We start from the raw sequence: 13,809 nt of genomic DNA, 5'->3' as shown, positions 1-13,809 counted from the left end.
CACAGTCCTACCTTTGGCATAAACAGGTAGTTAATACTATTAGAAATGTGTTTAAGTTTGAGTAAGAGATTGGAGACTTGCTAAAGGTCAGAGACTGCGGACATGGTATAGGAGATAGTCAGAGACTGAGGACATGATACAAGAGATGGTCAGATACAGGAGATGGTCAGACTGAGGACCTGATACAGGAGATGGTCAAAGACTGAGGACATGATACAAGAGATGGTTAGAGACTGAGGACATGATACAAGAGAAGGTCAGAGACTGCAGACATGATAGAAGAGCACTAGGGGGGCCGCAGAGCACAGGGGAAGCAGAGAGCACTGGAGGAGCTGAAGGGCAGGGGGGAATAGGGGGGGGGCTGGAAAGAATTAAGGGGGCGGGGTTTGGAAAGCATTGCAGGGGGGTTGGAAGGCGAGGGGGTGGAGAGCACTGGGGGGGCAGGGAAAACCAGGGGGATGGAGAGCACGGGGGGACTGGAAATCACTGAGGGTTAAGAGCACTGGGGGGGGGGGGGGTAGGAGCACTGAAGGGGGGTTAAGGGCACTGGGGGGGGGGGGCTGGAGAGCACTGGGGGCCAGCAAAAGAAGTTGTAGAGGAGGGGGATGGGGAAGCTGCATATAGATTAATTGACCTTTCCCTATTCTTCCTGCAGCTGCTGAGAGGAGGAGAATCAGACATTCAGGGCTGCAGGAAGAATAAGTAAAGATGAATTCCTCCATATGCAGCTGCCCCCATCCCCCTCCTATACAGCACACACACTCAGGCACTCCCCTTCTTCCCGCTGCGGCCCCGCCCCACGAGCAGCGTGGACTGAAGGAGCTGCCTTCACACTGAGCTGCGGGCAGGACACCGGCCGTACACACCCCCGCCCCGCCAGTACGCCACTGGAGGAGGGGAGGACTCTGCCACTGGAGCTTTGGCGCCCCTCCCCCACCTCAGTTTGCGGCACCTGGGTGTGGTGCACCCCGTGCACCCGCCCAGCATCGGCCTTGGATCAGACAGACTATTGTTCAGGCCTATTCACTCAAGGGTCAGGTTCCTCCTTTCCCTGTGAGGGCACATTCTACTAGAGCCGTGAGTGCCTCTTGGGCTTTTTGCCATCATGCTTCTGTGGCTCAGGTGTGTAAAGCAGCGACCTGATCGTCTATGCACACTTTTACCAAATTCTACAAGATTGACGTGATGGCATCCTCGGATGCTTCCTTTGGCCGCAAAGTTTTGAGTGCTGCGGTTTATGTTTTCTCTTCTTGGGGTGACTTTGTTGTTCTGGGGTTAGCTCCTGTTGGTTTAGCTTTTGTTGCCCTGTTGGCCACATTTTGTTCTGGCCTTGTTGGCACGTTACCGTTCTGTTGCGTCTTTTCCCACCCCTCACACCTGAACTGCTTTGGGACATCCCAATAGTGATGAAACTTGGAAGAGGCTGCATCTGTCAGAGGACGTAAGAGAAAATAGAATTTTTGTAAGAACTTGCCATAAAATTCTTTTGAGTCGTCTGACAGACGCAGCCTCTGCCCCTCTATTTTAGGGTTATGTCTTTCTTTACTGCTTGTTACGAAGCTGATTAAGTAAGCTCTAAGTGTCTGAGGGTAATGTCGATAGGGACAGCCCTTAATCTGTCTAGTCAAAGCTTTTTAATGAAGTTTCACTACCTAGCCTGCTCCTGCAGAGGGTTCCATTACCCAATAGTGATGAAACTTGGAAGATGCTGCGTCTGTCAGAGGACTCAGAGAATATAATTGTACTGTAAGTTCTTACAAAAATTCTATTTTTTTTCTTTCAGAGAGAAAAAAAATCCCTTTCAGAGCTCACATTTTGAGGATTAAAGCAGTACTAAAAGCACAAAGACATACCTTACTTCCAATGGGTCTGACACCCGCGAGGTCCCTCGCCAGCATGTTCTTCTGGGTTAAAACATAGACAGACAGTGGCACCTTTAAGTGTAGACTTTATGCAACAGGTTTAATGAATAAAATTATGCACTCACGTTAGTAAGCATATATTCATGCCCATAAAACAAGGTTCCAGTGTGGAGAAGTGTACATCATCCGGTCATGGACATCCGTCCTGCTGGAGCTGAAATCCTTTCACCGTGGCCGGCTTGTACGGCAAGGTTAGAACCAGGAAGTAGGCTCGTGTATTTGCTTGACAGCGAGGATTGGTGGATAGTCGAACCTGGATGATGTCATCTGCATGCGACGCGTTTCCGAGTGTGCTTGCTGCCTGGGGGAGGGCAGCTGCGCGCCTTCTTCACGGCAAGTATCTTGTCAAGCAAATACACCGAGCCTACTTCCTGGTTCTAACCTTGCCGTACAAGCCGGTCACGGCAAAAGAATTTCAGCTCCAGCAGGACGGATGTCTTTGACCGGATGATGTACATTTCTCCACACTGGAACCTTGTTTTATGGGCATGAATATATGCTTACTAACGTGAGTGCATAATTTTATTAATTAAACCTGTTGCATAAAGTCTACACTTAGAGGCGCTTCTGTCTGTCTTTGTTTTAGCCCCGTGGAACCCCTGGCTTTTGGTTTTTGGATGGCTTCCCTACATGGTGGACTTTCTCCCCCTGTGCCATTAATGATTTTTAACTCCATGGACTTTTGGTTCGATATGTGATCAAGCACCTGTTAACATTGGGTATTTATGTTCTTCTTGGTGCCTGTCTTTGACCAGTTTAAATGGTCAAAGCTCGGTGGCTTCATTCCGGCACATGCATGGTAGTACAGTCATCCTGGCAGTGTACAGCAATGTAAACTGAGCTGTGCATGCTCAGTGTACATTCTGCTGAAAATTGTGATAGGCAGTGAAGTGTACTTGCATTACATGTCTCTTCTGCAATAAAAAACTGCCTGGTTCATTTTTAAACGTTTAGTCCTGCTTTAAGTTCAAGGAGACCTCTTGTTAACACTTGTGGACACTTTTGACAGCTTGCATCTCAGATATTTGCGAATGGGAGGTGGTTTCCAGGGGGTACGAGCTAGAAACTCCCTGCTCTCTCCTTGGTTTCTTACTTCCTATGTTCCTCTGTCACTGTACAGATTTGCATATCCATCTAGATCTTCCAGGTCTATCAGATCATGGTGTTACTATAGGCTTACCTGTAGGTAAAAGTGTCAAAAAGCGGGATACTACCGCTTTAACACCAGTTCCTGTGGCAGGACTTCTTCAGAGATTTTTTCCAAATCTCAAGGGGAATGAACCCCATTTTACATCCTAAAGCACTGAATATCTTCATTTGATCTGACAAAGTTTACATGACATTCACCAGGTCTGCTATCAGATCCCTTCACCTGGAAGATTTTCTGGCCTTTGTGGACAACAGACGTGTGCTTGTAAGGCCCATCTTTCCAAGGCACCAGGGTTCCTTACGCTTTGCTATGGGTCCTGTGCACTTTGTTTGTGGCGCTACCTTTCAGCTTCTCCTCTGCACTTTAGGTGTGTACCAAGGTACCAGCTCTGATGCACTGTTGGCATCACCATTGTGGGATACACAGGCAACCTTCCATTGAGAATAGTTTATGCGCTTCCAGATAATGTAGCATCGACTGTCAAGACTTTTCAACAGTTTGATGGATCCTGCACGTTCAGAAATTGTCACAGAAACGGACACATCAATTATATTTTTGGGCCTAAAGCTGGCCACAGCTAAGGCCAGAGTGTTACAAGTCCCAGATTAATGTTCTCCAGTTCATGAGCTGCCAGAATCAATGCTTTAGCACAGTGGTTCTTAACCTGGGTTCGATCGAACCCCAGGGGTTCGGTGAGTCAGTCTCAGGGGTTCGGCGGGGGGGGGGCAACAGGGCAATTGCTCCCCCCGAGAAAATATTACTGATTGTGAGGCCAACCCCCCCCCCCCCCCGGGAAATCAGAGCTGCGGTCGGGACGACTCACAGCCATTACACATAGACACTTAACGCTCTGCCCCCTGTACCTCCCCCAGCAGGTTTCCAGCCTATCTCCTGCAGGCTGCTTGCTGCTTGAGTGGGCGGGATGGGGATGTACCTGACCACGCCACAGAGATCGCGCCTGCCTGGAAGAGGGAAGTGTGAGAAGCTGAGCAGAGGGAGCCGAGTGAATGTTCCTGGAGGTAGGCTCAGCTAGCTGTACATGGTGGATTAGTTTGCAAGCACCTCTATGCTAAGTCTGCTGAGTTACTGCAGCTTAGCATAGAGGTGCTGTTAGCTGACAAATGGAAATGCATGTCCTTTTCATTTAGCTCAATAAGCATTGTGAATGCCCCCTGGTGTGTGCCCTCCTGATACCCCATGGTATGCCCTCCCAACACCTCCCCCCCGTGTGTGCCCCCCTGACACCCCATGGTATACCCTCCCAACACCTTCCCCCAGTGTGTTCCCTCTTGACACCCCATGGTATGTCCTCCCAACCCCCCCAGTGTGTGCTCTCCTGATACCCCATGGTATGCCCTCCCAACACCTCCCCCCAGTGTGTGCCCTCCTGACACCCCATGGTATGCCCTCCCAACCCCCCACCCCAGTGTGTGCGCTCCTGACAGCCCATGGTATGCCCTCCCAACCCCCCCAAGTGTGTGCCCCCCTGACACCCCATGGTATGCCCTCCCAACCCCACCCCAGTGTGCCCTCCTGACACCCCATGGTATGCCCTCCCACCCCTCCCCCCAGTGTGTGCCCTCCTGATACCCCATGGTATGCCTTCCCAACCCCCCCCCCCCCAGTGTGTGCCCTCCCAACCACTAATGTGTGCCCTCCTGACACCCAGTGTGTTGCCTCCCGACTCTCCACTGGTGTGTGCCCTCACTACCCTCCCCCACAGTGTGTGTCCTCCTGACCCTCCCCCCAGTGTATGCCCTTCCAACCCCCTGGTGTGTGCCCTCATAACCCCCCGGTGTGTTCCCTCCTGACCCCCCCCCCCAGTGTGTGCCCTCCTGACCCTCCCCTGGTGTGTGCCCTCCCAGCCCCCTGGTGTGTGGCTTTACTGATCCCTGTAAACTGTCCTATCCTCTGTCCTGTCAACTCCTGTCCTCTGCCCTATTCTCTGTACACCGTCCTACAGCCTACTGACCACTCTATCCTTCCCTACAATCAACTGACCCGTATACACTGCCCTACATGCTACTGGCCTCTGTACACTGCCCTACAAACTACTGAGCTCTGTACACTACCCTACAAACTACTGACCACTGCACACTGCCCTACAAACTACTCACTACTGCACACTGCCCTACAGCCTACTGACCTCTGTACGCTGCCCTACAGCCTACTGACCTCTGTACATTTTACTTTGTATGATACGTTTAATTCAGTTCTGTAAACAACACCTTATTTTCTGGCAGTGCCCCTCCCGAGACTAGACTCATAAAATCATATTTTACTTTTCCAATTAAGAAGGGTTCGGTGAATGCACATATGAAGCTGGTGGGGTTCAGTACCTCCAACAAGGTTAAGAACCACTGCTTTAGCATGAGACTCCTGAATCTAATGGTAACCCTCTTCAAGAGTCTCATTTACTCAGTTTAATTGCAGACCATGTGATAGATTCTAGCCTGTTCGGTTGGAATGCAGTCTTGGACACCTTTATCTGTGCAGAGGATTTGGTTATCTTGGGAAATATTTCCTCCCAATTAACGTTTTAGTGCCTTTGGTGATTTGGCAGTCTCTGCAGCATTAAACTCTTGCTTAGTCATCCTTTTCTGATTCGGTTGGATAACGATACAGCAGTGGCGTACATCAACCATGAGGGAGGAACCGGAAGTCTCTACAGCAAGAGATATAGATCAGATCCTGTTCTAGATAGAACTTCACGTTTTAGCCTTGCCTGACATTTACATCTGTTGGCTGCTAGACTCCCTTGACTGGCAATGTCTAGAACCAGTGGGGCCTGAATTGGTTGCTCAGAACAGCTGTTTGACCCCTTTACACATTCTCTCTACTCTTCCCAACATGGTATTTGAATTGGTAGTCTTGTCCTACAAGCTGCTTACCTCAATGCTGTTTTAGGGCTCTTCAGTTTCTCTAGAATATAAAAGTATATGTTGGTTCGTCAGGTTGTCTGTGTTAATCTGCAGAATGTTTCATTGAGAAAGAGAAGTGCATACTTTAAAGTAGAACCAAAGACAAAACTTTTTTCGGATAGAGTAAGGGTTGGTTATAACTTCTGTCAGGTTTTTATTGCTACGTGTGTCCCATTGGTGAGAGTTCCATTCACTTCCTGTCCCATATTTAAAAAGAGTTAAGGAGAGAAAATTCCTCCAAAGAGAGGGAATCCCTGGTTGTCACCAGATCTATTGTTCTTATTGGAAGATCGGCCCCTTGTTGTGGTTCTGGAAGACAATCCACAGTTTTTAAGATTTTCTTTTTACTTTCAATGACCAAAGAAAAGCGAACAAATCGAGAAGGTGTATCTCCTAAATGGGGGCACAGACCGCATTAAAAACCTGATGGATACTCTAATCCCTTTCCACTCTTTCCAAGACAAAAATGTCTTTAGTATGTGTGTTATATTTCATATGATACTTGATTGAATAATGGTCTCTTTTTGCAGATTACTTCTGGGGATGTTGCATTACTATGGTTCGAGCTTATATGTTGCGTATTTTCATCTTTCTGGGATAGTACTGTGAGCACTGATCCAGATTACTGGTCATCCTGGAAACCAATCTCGTTTCCAGATGGAAGCACCACTCAAGTTCTTCTGGAACCTTCTGTGAAGGTAAAATATGGGACTTCAGTATTTATTTTGCTCTATTATTGATATCCAGGGCATGGGATTTCCAAAGGTTTACCAAAACAGTTTAATGTTTTACATTAGGCATCATTTGTGTTCTCCCTACAACCTGCGTGTGCACCTGAATCTGTCACAGTCATGCCTTGCAAAGTAGAACTCAGAGGGGGGAGGGTAGAGATGGGAATGCCTTAGGGGACGGAAAAATTTGTGAATAAAGCAGGTTTTCTCTTTCGTTCACTGACGGACACATCTCCTAATCTTCTTAACCATTGGTTTATACTGCCCTCTACAGGAGTAGGACACTAGGCAGAAAAAACTTGACCATGCCTATGGGCAGTCCAAGGAGGTATACTCCCCCCCTCTCTGCTATAGGTAGTCAGTTTTTTTTTTTTTCTGCCTAGTCAGGAGTAAGGACCTAGTCCCTTGCTGGGATTTCTGGTCCTGGCAATTTTTTCTTATCAGATATTTTTTCTCTCCTGGTGTTTTCCTGCGAGATCTACAATCAACTGCCGGACTGAGCGACGGGCTGGATGAGCTAGATCCAGTGGTCACCCCACCCTGGCCAGCAAGCGTAGACCTCAACTCCGAACTAGGTCGGCTGCGACATAGCCCCACCGAACGGGGGCTGGGCTGCGAGTTAAGTCGCATACGACCGGGTCTCCGCCTGCGTCCCAGCGTTCCTTCTGGCCGACAGCCCCCTCATTTTGATAGCGAGGAGGTTCTGTCTGAAGCGGTGCCCACCTGGTTCCTGGTATGTTGAGCAGCTCTCTCCCCCTGGAAGGTTTTGGGGTGGACGCGGGCCCCTCCCTGCGACTGTCGGATCCCCTGGTTCCCTTCCTTCCCCTTTAGCCCCCCCCCCCTTGAGTCTAATGGTCTTGTGAGTTACCCATTTCCCCTCTCTGCCCCCCCCCCCCCCCATCCCCCTATACTGGGGTTGTATAGTGGTCTGGCTACCTCCTGGGGCAGGGTGCTGTACTGACGGTGGGGGCAGGGGTGCACCTCCTGCGACCGCGCGTTCCGCTGTGAGGGGGGCTGTACCTGGTGGGGGGCTCCTGCCATGGCCCCCCTTCTTGCTTTGTCTTGCTTGGGCCCAGGTATCCCTCCTGGGAGCCTTGTGGGGTCGTCATTTTGTTGTAGCTTTTTTTCTTTATAGGCTAGTGCCCAGTGTAGCCGCAGCGGCCATTTTGCGTTAGTCCGACATTGAGATGAATGGCAACCATTACTGTGGAGCTTTCTGGGTGGCCATTTTTGCTGTGGAGTCCCTCCTTATCCCCTGGTGCTGACTCCTGGGCCACTTTCCTTCCTGAATGCTGCACGTGGAGTTCTTTAAGCCTGGTAGATTGGTGAGTCTGGTGTGGTCTTCTCCCTCTCTCTGTTGAAGGATCAGGGGTTGCTCTGTGGCTGGCAACCGAGTGGTGTTACCAGCATGGTGGGAGTGTCCCTTGGCCGTGTCTTTTTGCACTTTTGTGGGGTACCCTTATTCCTCATTAAGTCCTTGGAGCACATTTCCCCACCTTGACCCCCTCTGAGCCTCCTGGTCCCAACCATCTATTGATTCACTGGAGGTAGATTTTGGGCAGTGGGGTAGTAAAAAGCGCCCCCTGCCTTCCCCGGCTTCATCTGTCTCATCAGATTCTGATCCTTCCCTTTTTTTGATTTGTCGCAAAAGAGTCCCTTTGTGATCCCTAAGCGATTCACAATGAGGTACCCCTTTTGAAGAGTCCCTTCTTAAGAAGTGGATTGTTCCACCAGTGGTGGATCCCCCTGTTTCCAGATTTAGTAAGGCAACCATGATTCCGGTGGAAGAATCACCAGTTTTAAGGAGTCTGTTGACCGAAAGGCGGAGGCTGTGTCCTGCAGTATGTTCACTGTGGCTGGCCCAGCACTCAGACTGGTCTTCACCATTGCCCTTGTGTCACAATCACTGACTGAGTGAGCTAAGCTTCTGTGCCATGACCTGGAGGGTGAGCAGCTACCCCCTGCCTTTGCGGGGCCGGTGGACCAGTTGGTCCAGGGGCTGCAGTTTATCTGTGATGCCTCTGTGATGTTATCAGGGGACCCCTGATGAAGTCACGTGCTGTGACGTGACGTGTAGGGCACCAGAATACCGGAAGGCATGTCAGAACGAGCTCAGCGCTTGTGGATACTTTGTATACACACACCATTTAAAAGTGAGTACCCCGCTGTTATCTTAATAAAAATCATTGTTAAAAACTGGATTACGCTATGGACCTCCCACATTATTTTTTACATAAATCACACAGAGAATACCAAATTTAATTAGAAAGGACACAATACTTCCTATGAGAAGCCGCAACCGAGGAGATGCATCACATGCTGTAATTCTACAGAGGCAAGGTAAGACGCTTGAACGCTCAAAGGTGTCACGCACACCGAAGATTGGCTCTCAGTCACATAGAAGTTACCGGATTGAGCACTAGAGCACTTGATTTATTCAGTCACTAATACAATCAGTCACAATTTTTTTATTATGCTCATGTATTTTTACCTGCATTTGTTGGCACCTGATTGAGCACTTTTGCACTTTCGGTGTACTGAGTCACTGTGTTTGACCATATTGATTATTAATTAATTCAAGCTGCACATTAAGATTTTGGAGATACATTTTTATCACGCACATCACCATTTACTTATATGTACATTTGGATTATTTATGTTTTGGGATTTTTTATTCGTAGTTATTCATCCATTTATTTGCATTGAATATTTATTCACTTAGCACAGGACTTAGCACAGCACTTTAGTAATTATTGGATATTTACTTTTGTATTTTGATTATTTATCAACTTGCACTGGTCATACCACTTAGTGTTATCCTCACTGCATTCATTTATTCTAAACCACATAGCGCAGCACCTCCCTTTATAACGTTTATCCCTTCACAGGGCCTTTTTGGGGCAGTACATGACCTATTCCTTCAAGGGGGGATTGTCCCGGTTCTGACCCCGGAATGTTTTCAGGGTTTTTACTCAAACCTGTTCCCAGGAAGGAACGCAAAGTGCGTCCAGTCCTGGACCTTAAGGCGCTAAACTGCTTTGTGCGGGTACAGAAGTTCAGAATGGAGTCCATTCGAACGTTGGTCGCATCCTTGCCTCCAGGGGGATTTCCTTGCTTCTATCGATTTCAAGGATGCCTACAGTCACTTTGCAATATGTGCCAGTCACTAGCAGTTTCTCAGCTTTGCTGTGAAAGGAGCATTATCCGTTTGTGAGGTTACCCTTTGGTCTCGCATCTGCTCCTCGGGTCTTCACAAAAGTGTTAGCCTATTGCTAGGTTTGCTACGGCAGCGGGGGATCGCGTTACTGGGCTACATGGACGATCTCTATCTGCGAGCGGGGTCTCCCTCTGCGCTCTGGTGGATAACCTGGAGATTGCAATAGGAATTCTGCAGGCGTTCGGCTGGATTTTGAATTTTCAGAAGTCTGCTCTGGTTACGTCCACAAAGCTGGACTATCTGGGCCTGACTCTGGACTTGACCTTAACCAGAGTTCCCCTTCCTCTGGCCAATCTCTAGAAATTGCAGGCTGCAATTTTCCTCCTGTTGTCCAAGAAATGGTCATCCCTCTGGATTTGCATGCGGGTGCAAAGGGAAATTCTGACCAAATGGGCCAAGACTCCGCAGTCTCTGGACAATCCGATCCGGTTGAGTCGGGGGCACAAAGGAGTCCCTGATATGGTGACTTCATTGTCCAGCGCATCGGCTGGGAAAATCCTTCCTCCCCTTGTATTTGACAGTGGTCACCAAGGATGCCAGCCTGTTCGGCTGGGGAGGCATCCTTGGCAAGCATTCTGCTCAGGGGATCTGGACGTTGGAAGAGTCCAGCCTCCCGATCAATGTCTTGGAACTCCGAGCAAGGCGGGGATTGCGGTACTGTATTACCTGGATGATATGATCTTCTATGAGCAGAGTCTCCGACTGTTCTGAAGGAAAACCGGGAGATTACTGCGCGGACTCTGTAGGAGTTTGGTTGGAAATTTAATTTCCAGTTATTGCCCTTGGTTCCATCCACCTAGTTGGACTATCTGGGTCTGTTCTGGACTCCACTTCAGCCAGGGTGTTTTTCCAATGTTACAAGTTCGAAAATCTGTTCACACGACCTCTGCAAAAGAGTTTCTTGCTATGTGAAGCGAGAATTCAGTCTCTAGATAATCTGATCCTGTTGAGCCATGGTACGAGAAGGTCCCTGCTTCAGTGGCTTTGCTCTCTGGTGCTTCAACATGGTTATTCTTCCTTCCCTTGTACTAGACGGTGGTCACCATGGATGCCAGGTGCTGCAGGCTAGAGGCTTGTCTGAATCGGTTATTCCCACGCTGCTGCAAGCTAGTAAATCTACTTTTAGGTAGACTTACCATCGCCTTTAAGGAACATACTTTGTGGATGTGAATCCCCTAGGGCTCCCTCCCGCTCCTTTTCGTTGATCGGAGTTGGTTTCCTCCAACAAGGTTTTGAGCAGCACCTGGCCTCGGGTACCATCAAGGGCGTGGTTTGCTTTCTTAGTCCTTTGGCCGCACTTTCTGTGGTTCGCACCTTTGTTCAGGGGGTTTGCCACTTGGCTCCCCAGTATGGTCTCTGTTGCCCTCGTGGGATCTCAACTTGGTGCTGTCGGTTTTCAGTAACCACCATTAAAAAAAGCCTTGTATTGCTTACTGTGTGTTCTGCTTTATATTCCTTCGATGTGGTTCGGGCAATCAGGGTGTACGGAGTCGTTCTAAAAAATCGGATTCCCTGGTTGTCCTTAAGGATGGTTCCCTAAGGGGCTGGCCGTGTCTGCTGTGACCATTTCTGATGAATCAGGCAGACGGTAGTGCAGGCCTATTGTATCAAAGGTCAGGATCCTCCATTTTCCTGTTAAGGCGCATTCTACGAGGGTGCTTAGTGCCTCTTGGGCCTTCCGTCATCTGGCGTCAGAGTAGGTGGCCACCTATTCGTCCCTGCACACTTTCACATAATGTTATAGGGTAGATATGTTGACATCTTTTGATGCCGCGTTTGGCCGCAAGGTTTTGCAGGTTACTGTTGAAGAGGATTAGTCCTTTTGAGGGTGTAAATTTTTGCCAAGTGAGCTCAAGTTGTTTCTTTTGTAAGTTCCTGTTTTCTCTGTCGCTCATTGACAGACGCAGTCTTCTTGATTAATATCAAATAGGGTTATGCTGCCCTCTACAGGAGTAGGACTAGGTAGAAGGAAAACATTCTGGCTACACCTTAGGGGCAGTCCCAGAGGGTATATCCTCTCTCTCTCTGCTCCAGGAAGTCAGTTTTTTTCTGTCTAGTTAGGAGTAAGGACCTAAGTTCCTTGCTGGGATCTTTGGTCCTGGCAAGATTTTTTTATAAACTTTTTTAGGCAGCTTTTTTCTCCAGTTGTTCCTGTGAGATCTTCAAGCAAGTATGCTGAAACTGGGCGACGGGCTGGATACTGAGATCCAGTGGTCACCCCAGTCAGCCTGCGAGCGCGTGCAGGCCCTAGCTCCGCGCTGGGTCGGCCGCGACATAGTCCCACTGGACAGGGACTGACCCTGCGAGTTAAACGTCTCGCCTGGACGCCAACGACCAGTTGGAAACTGAGTCACGGCGTTCGTATTGGTCGACAGCCCCCCCACTTCGGTGGAGAGGGGTTCTGTCAGGAGTTGGCGCCCGCCTGGTTCCGGTATGGTGAGTAAAATGTTCCCCCTCTCCCCCTACGGGTGTGTTGGTGGACGCGGGCCCCTCCCTGGGATGGTCACTATCCTATAACAGGTGTTACAAATCCCCCATTTGAGTGTGATTTTGTGTATAGGAAACCAGGAGGCTTGGTTTGGGAGCTGACTATCTAAGGTCACTGTATGAGGGTGCACTGTTTAAGGATCATGACTGAAGTCAGTGGCTGGCATTACTGTGAATGATGGCCATGTATGGGGGATAGATCCTACCTGATCATAAGGCTGCAATACAGGCCGATGCCTGGGCCTAGATTACCGCCATCCGCAGGCCGCCATCCGTCCGTAGGTCGCCATCCTCCCACACCTCCCGCAGGCCGCACAGGCCGATACCATCCTCCGCAGGCCGCCGCCATCTTCCCATAGGTGACAGGCCGCCGCCATCTTTCGCAGGTCGCCATTTTGGCGTAGCCTCGTGTCTCCTGCATGGGGGCGGCCATTTTGAAAACGCCCAGTTACCTCGAGGAGGAGCAGGGCAGCGTCGAGAGGCGTGTAAAGGGGCGGAGCCGCCTCCTTTACCCGGGAAAAGTGCTAAAAGACTTCCTGTCTGTAACAAGACAGCGCTGAAAGCAGGTGGATAAAACTTCTGTGCATCAGGTGGTGAGCCTTGGGGTCTCTCTCTCTCTCTCTTTCTCTCTGTGGGGTCCGGAACAGGTACACTGAGGGGCGCTGTTGCGCTGGGGGATTACAAAAAGTTTTTTCTTTGCAATTATTTTTTTGTTTGCTGGCAAGTGTCTTGTATATCATGGACCCTGCCACACATGTATCCCCACCTGATCCCCTCGAGGTGGCTGCAGGGCCCTCCAGTACCCCACTTGTAATTGATGCATTATCTACAGTTTTGGAGTCTTTGGTGTCCCGGGTGGAGGTGGCCTGTCAGGGACGGGGGTCAAGAAAGCGACCCCCGCCTACCCCTATTTCATCTGATACTTCAGATTCGGATTCTGAGCTGGTCACTGCAGCTGCAGGTCCCTCCTCTGGGGCTGTGGTCTCAGGTAATGTCTCCTCAGACAGTGAGGAGGACGTTCCTGCCTCCGCCATAGCGCAAGAAGAAGCGTTGGTGGACGCACTAGTTGTAGCTGTCCGGGAAACCTTAAGATTGGAGGTTACACCGGCAGAGGTAACCGAGACGGAAATTCCCTTTGGTACTAGTAAGCCTACCAAGATGGTGAAGGTTTTTCCCTTACCCAAATGCTTTGGTAATAAGATTAAGGAGGAATGGGATCATCCCAAACGAACTCTTGCTATTTCCAAACGCATTGCTAGGCGCTATCCGTTTGAGGAATCCCTCATTAAAAAATGGACGGTACCACCAGTGGTGGACCCACCGATTTCCAGATTAAATAAAGCCACTGTTATCCCGTTGGAGGACGCTCCGTCCTTTAAGG

At 49.5% G+C, this 13,809-nt stretch overlaps 1 protein-coding gene across 2 annotated transcripts in view; it reads left to right on the top strand.

Moving 5' to 3' along the window:
* Positions 1-13,809, top strand: part of MDN1 (midasin AAA ATPase 1) — a 902,759-nt gene that overhangs the window by 571,472 nt on the left and 317,478 nt on the right. For both annotated transcript variants that reach the window (XM_082250237.1, XM_082250236.1), the window contains exon 59: positions 6,524-6,691. In XM_082250237.1, coding sequence (XP_082106363.1) covers positions 6,524-6,691 — 168 coding nt within the window. The remainder of the gene's footprint in view (positions 1-6,523; positions 6,692-13,809) is intronic.

Source organism: Pelophylax lessonae, assembly GCF_965119305.1.
Source record: "Pelophylax lessonae genome assembly, chromosome: 3".
Taxonomy (NCBI): Eukaryota; Metazoa; Chordata; class Amphibia; order Anura; family Ranidae; genus Pelophylax; species Pelophylax lessonae.
The sequence above is the reverse complement of the archived record's forward strand: the minus strand, read 5'-3'. Positions and strand labels throughout refer to the sequence as shown.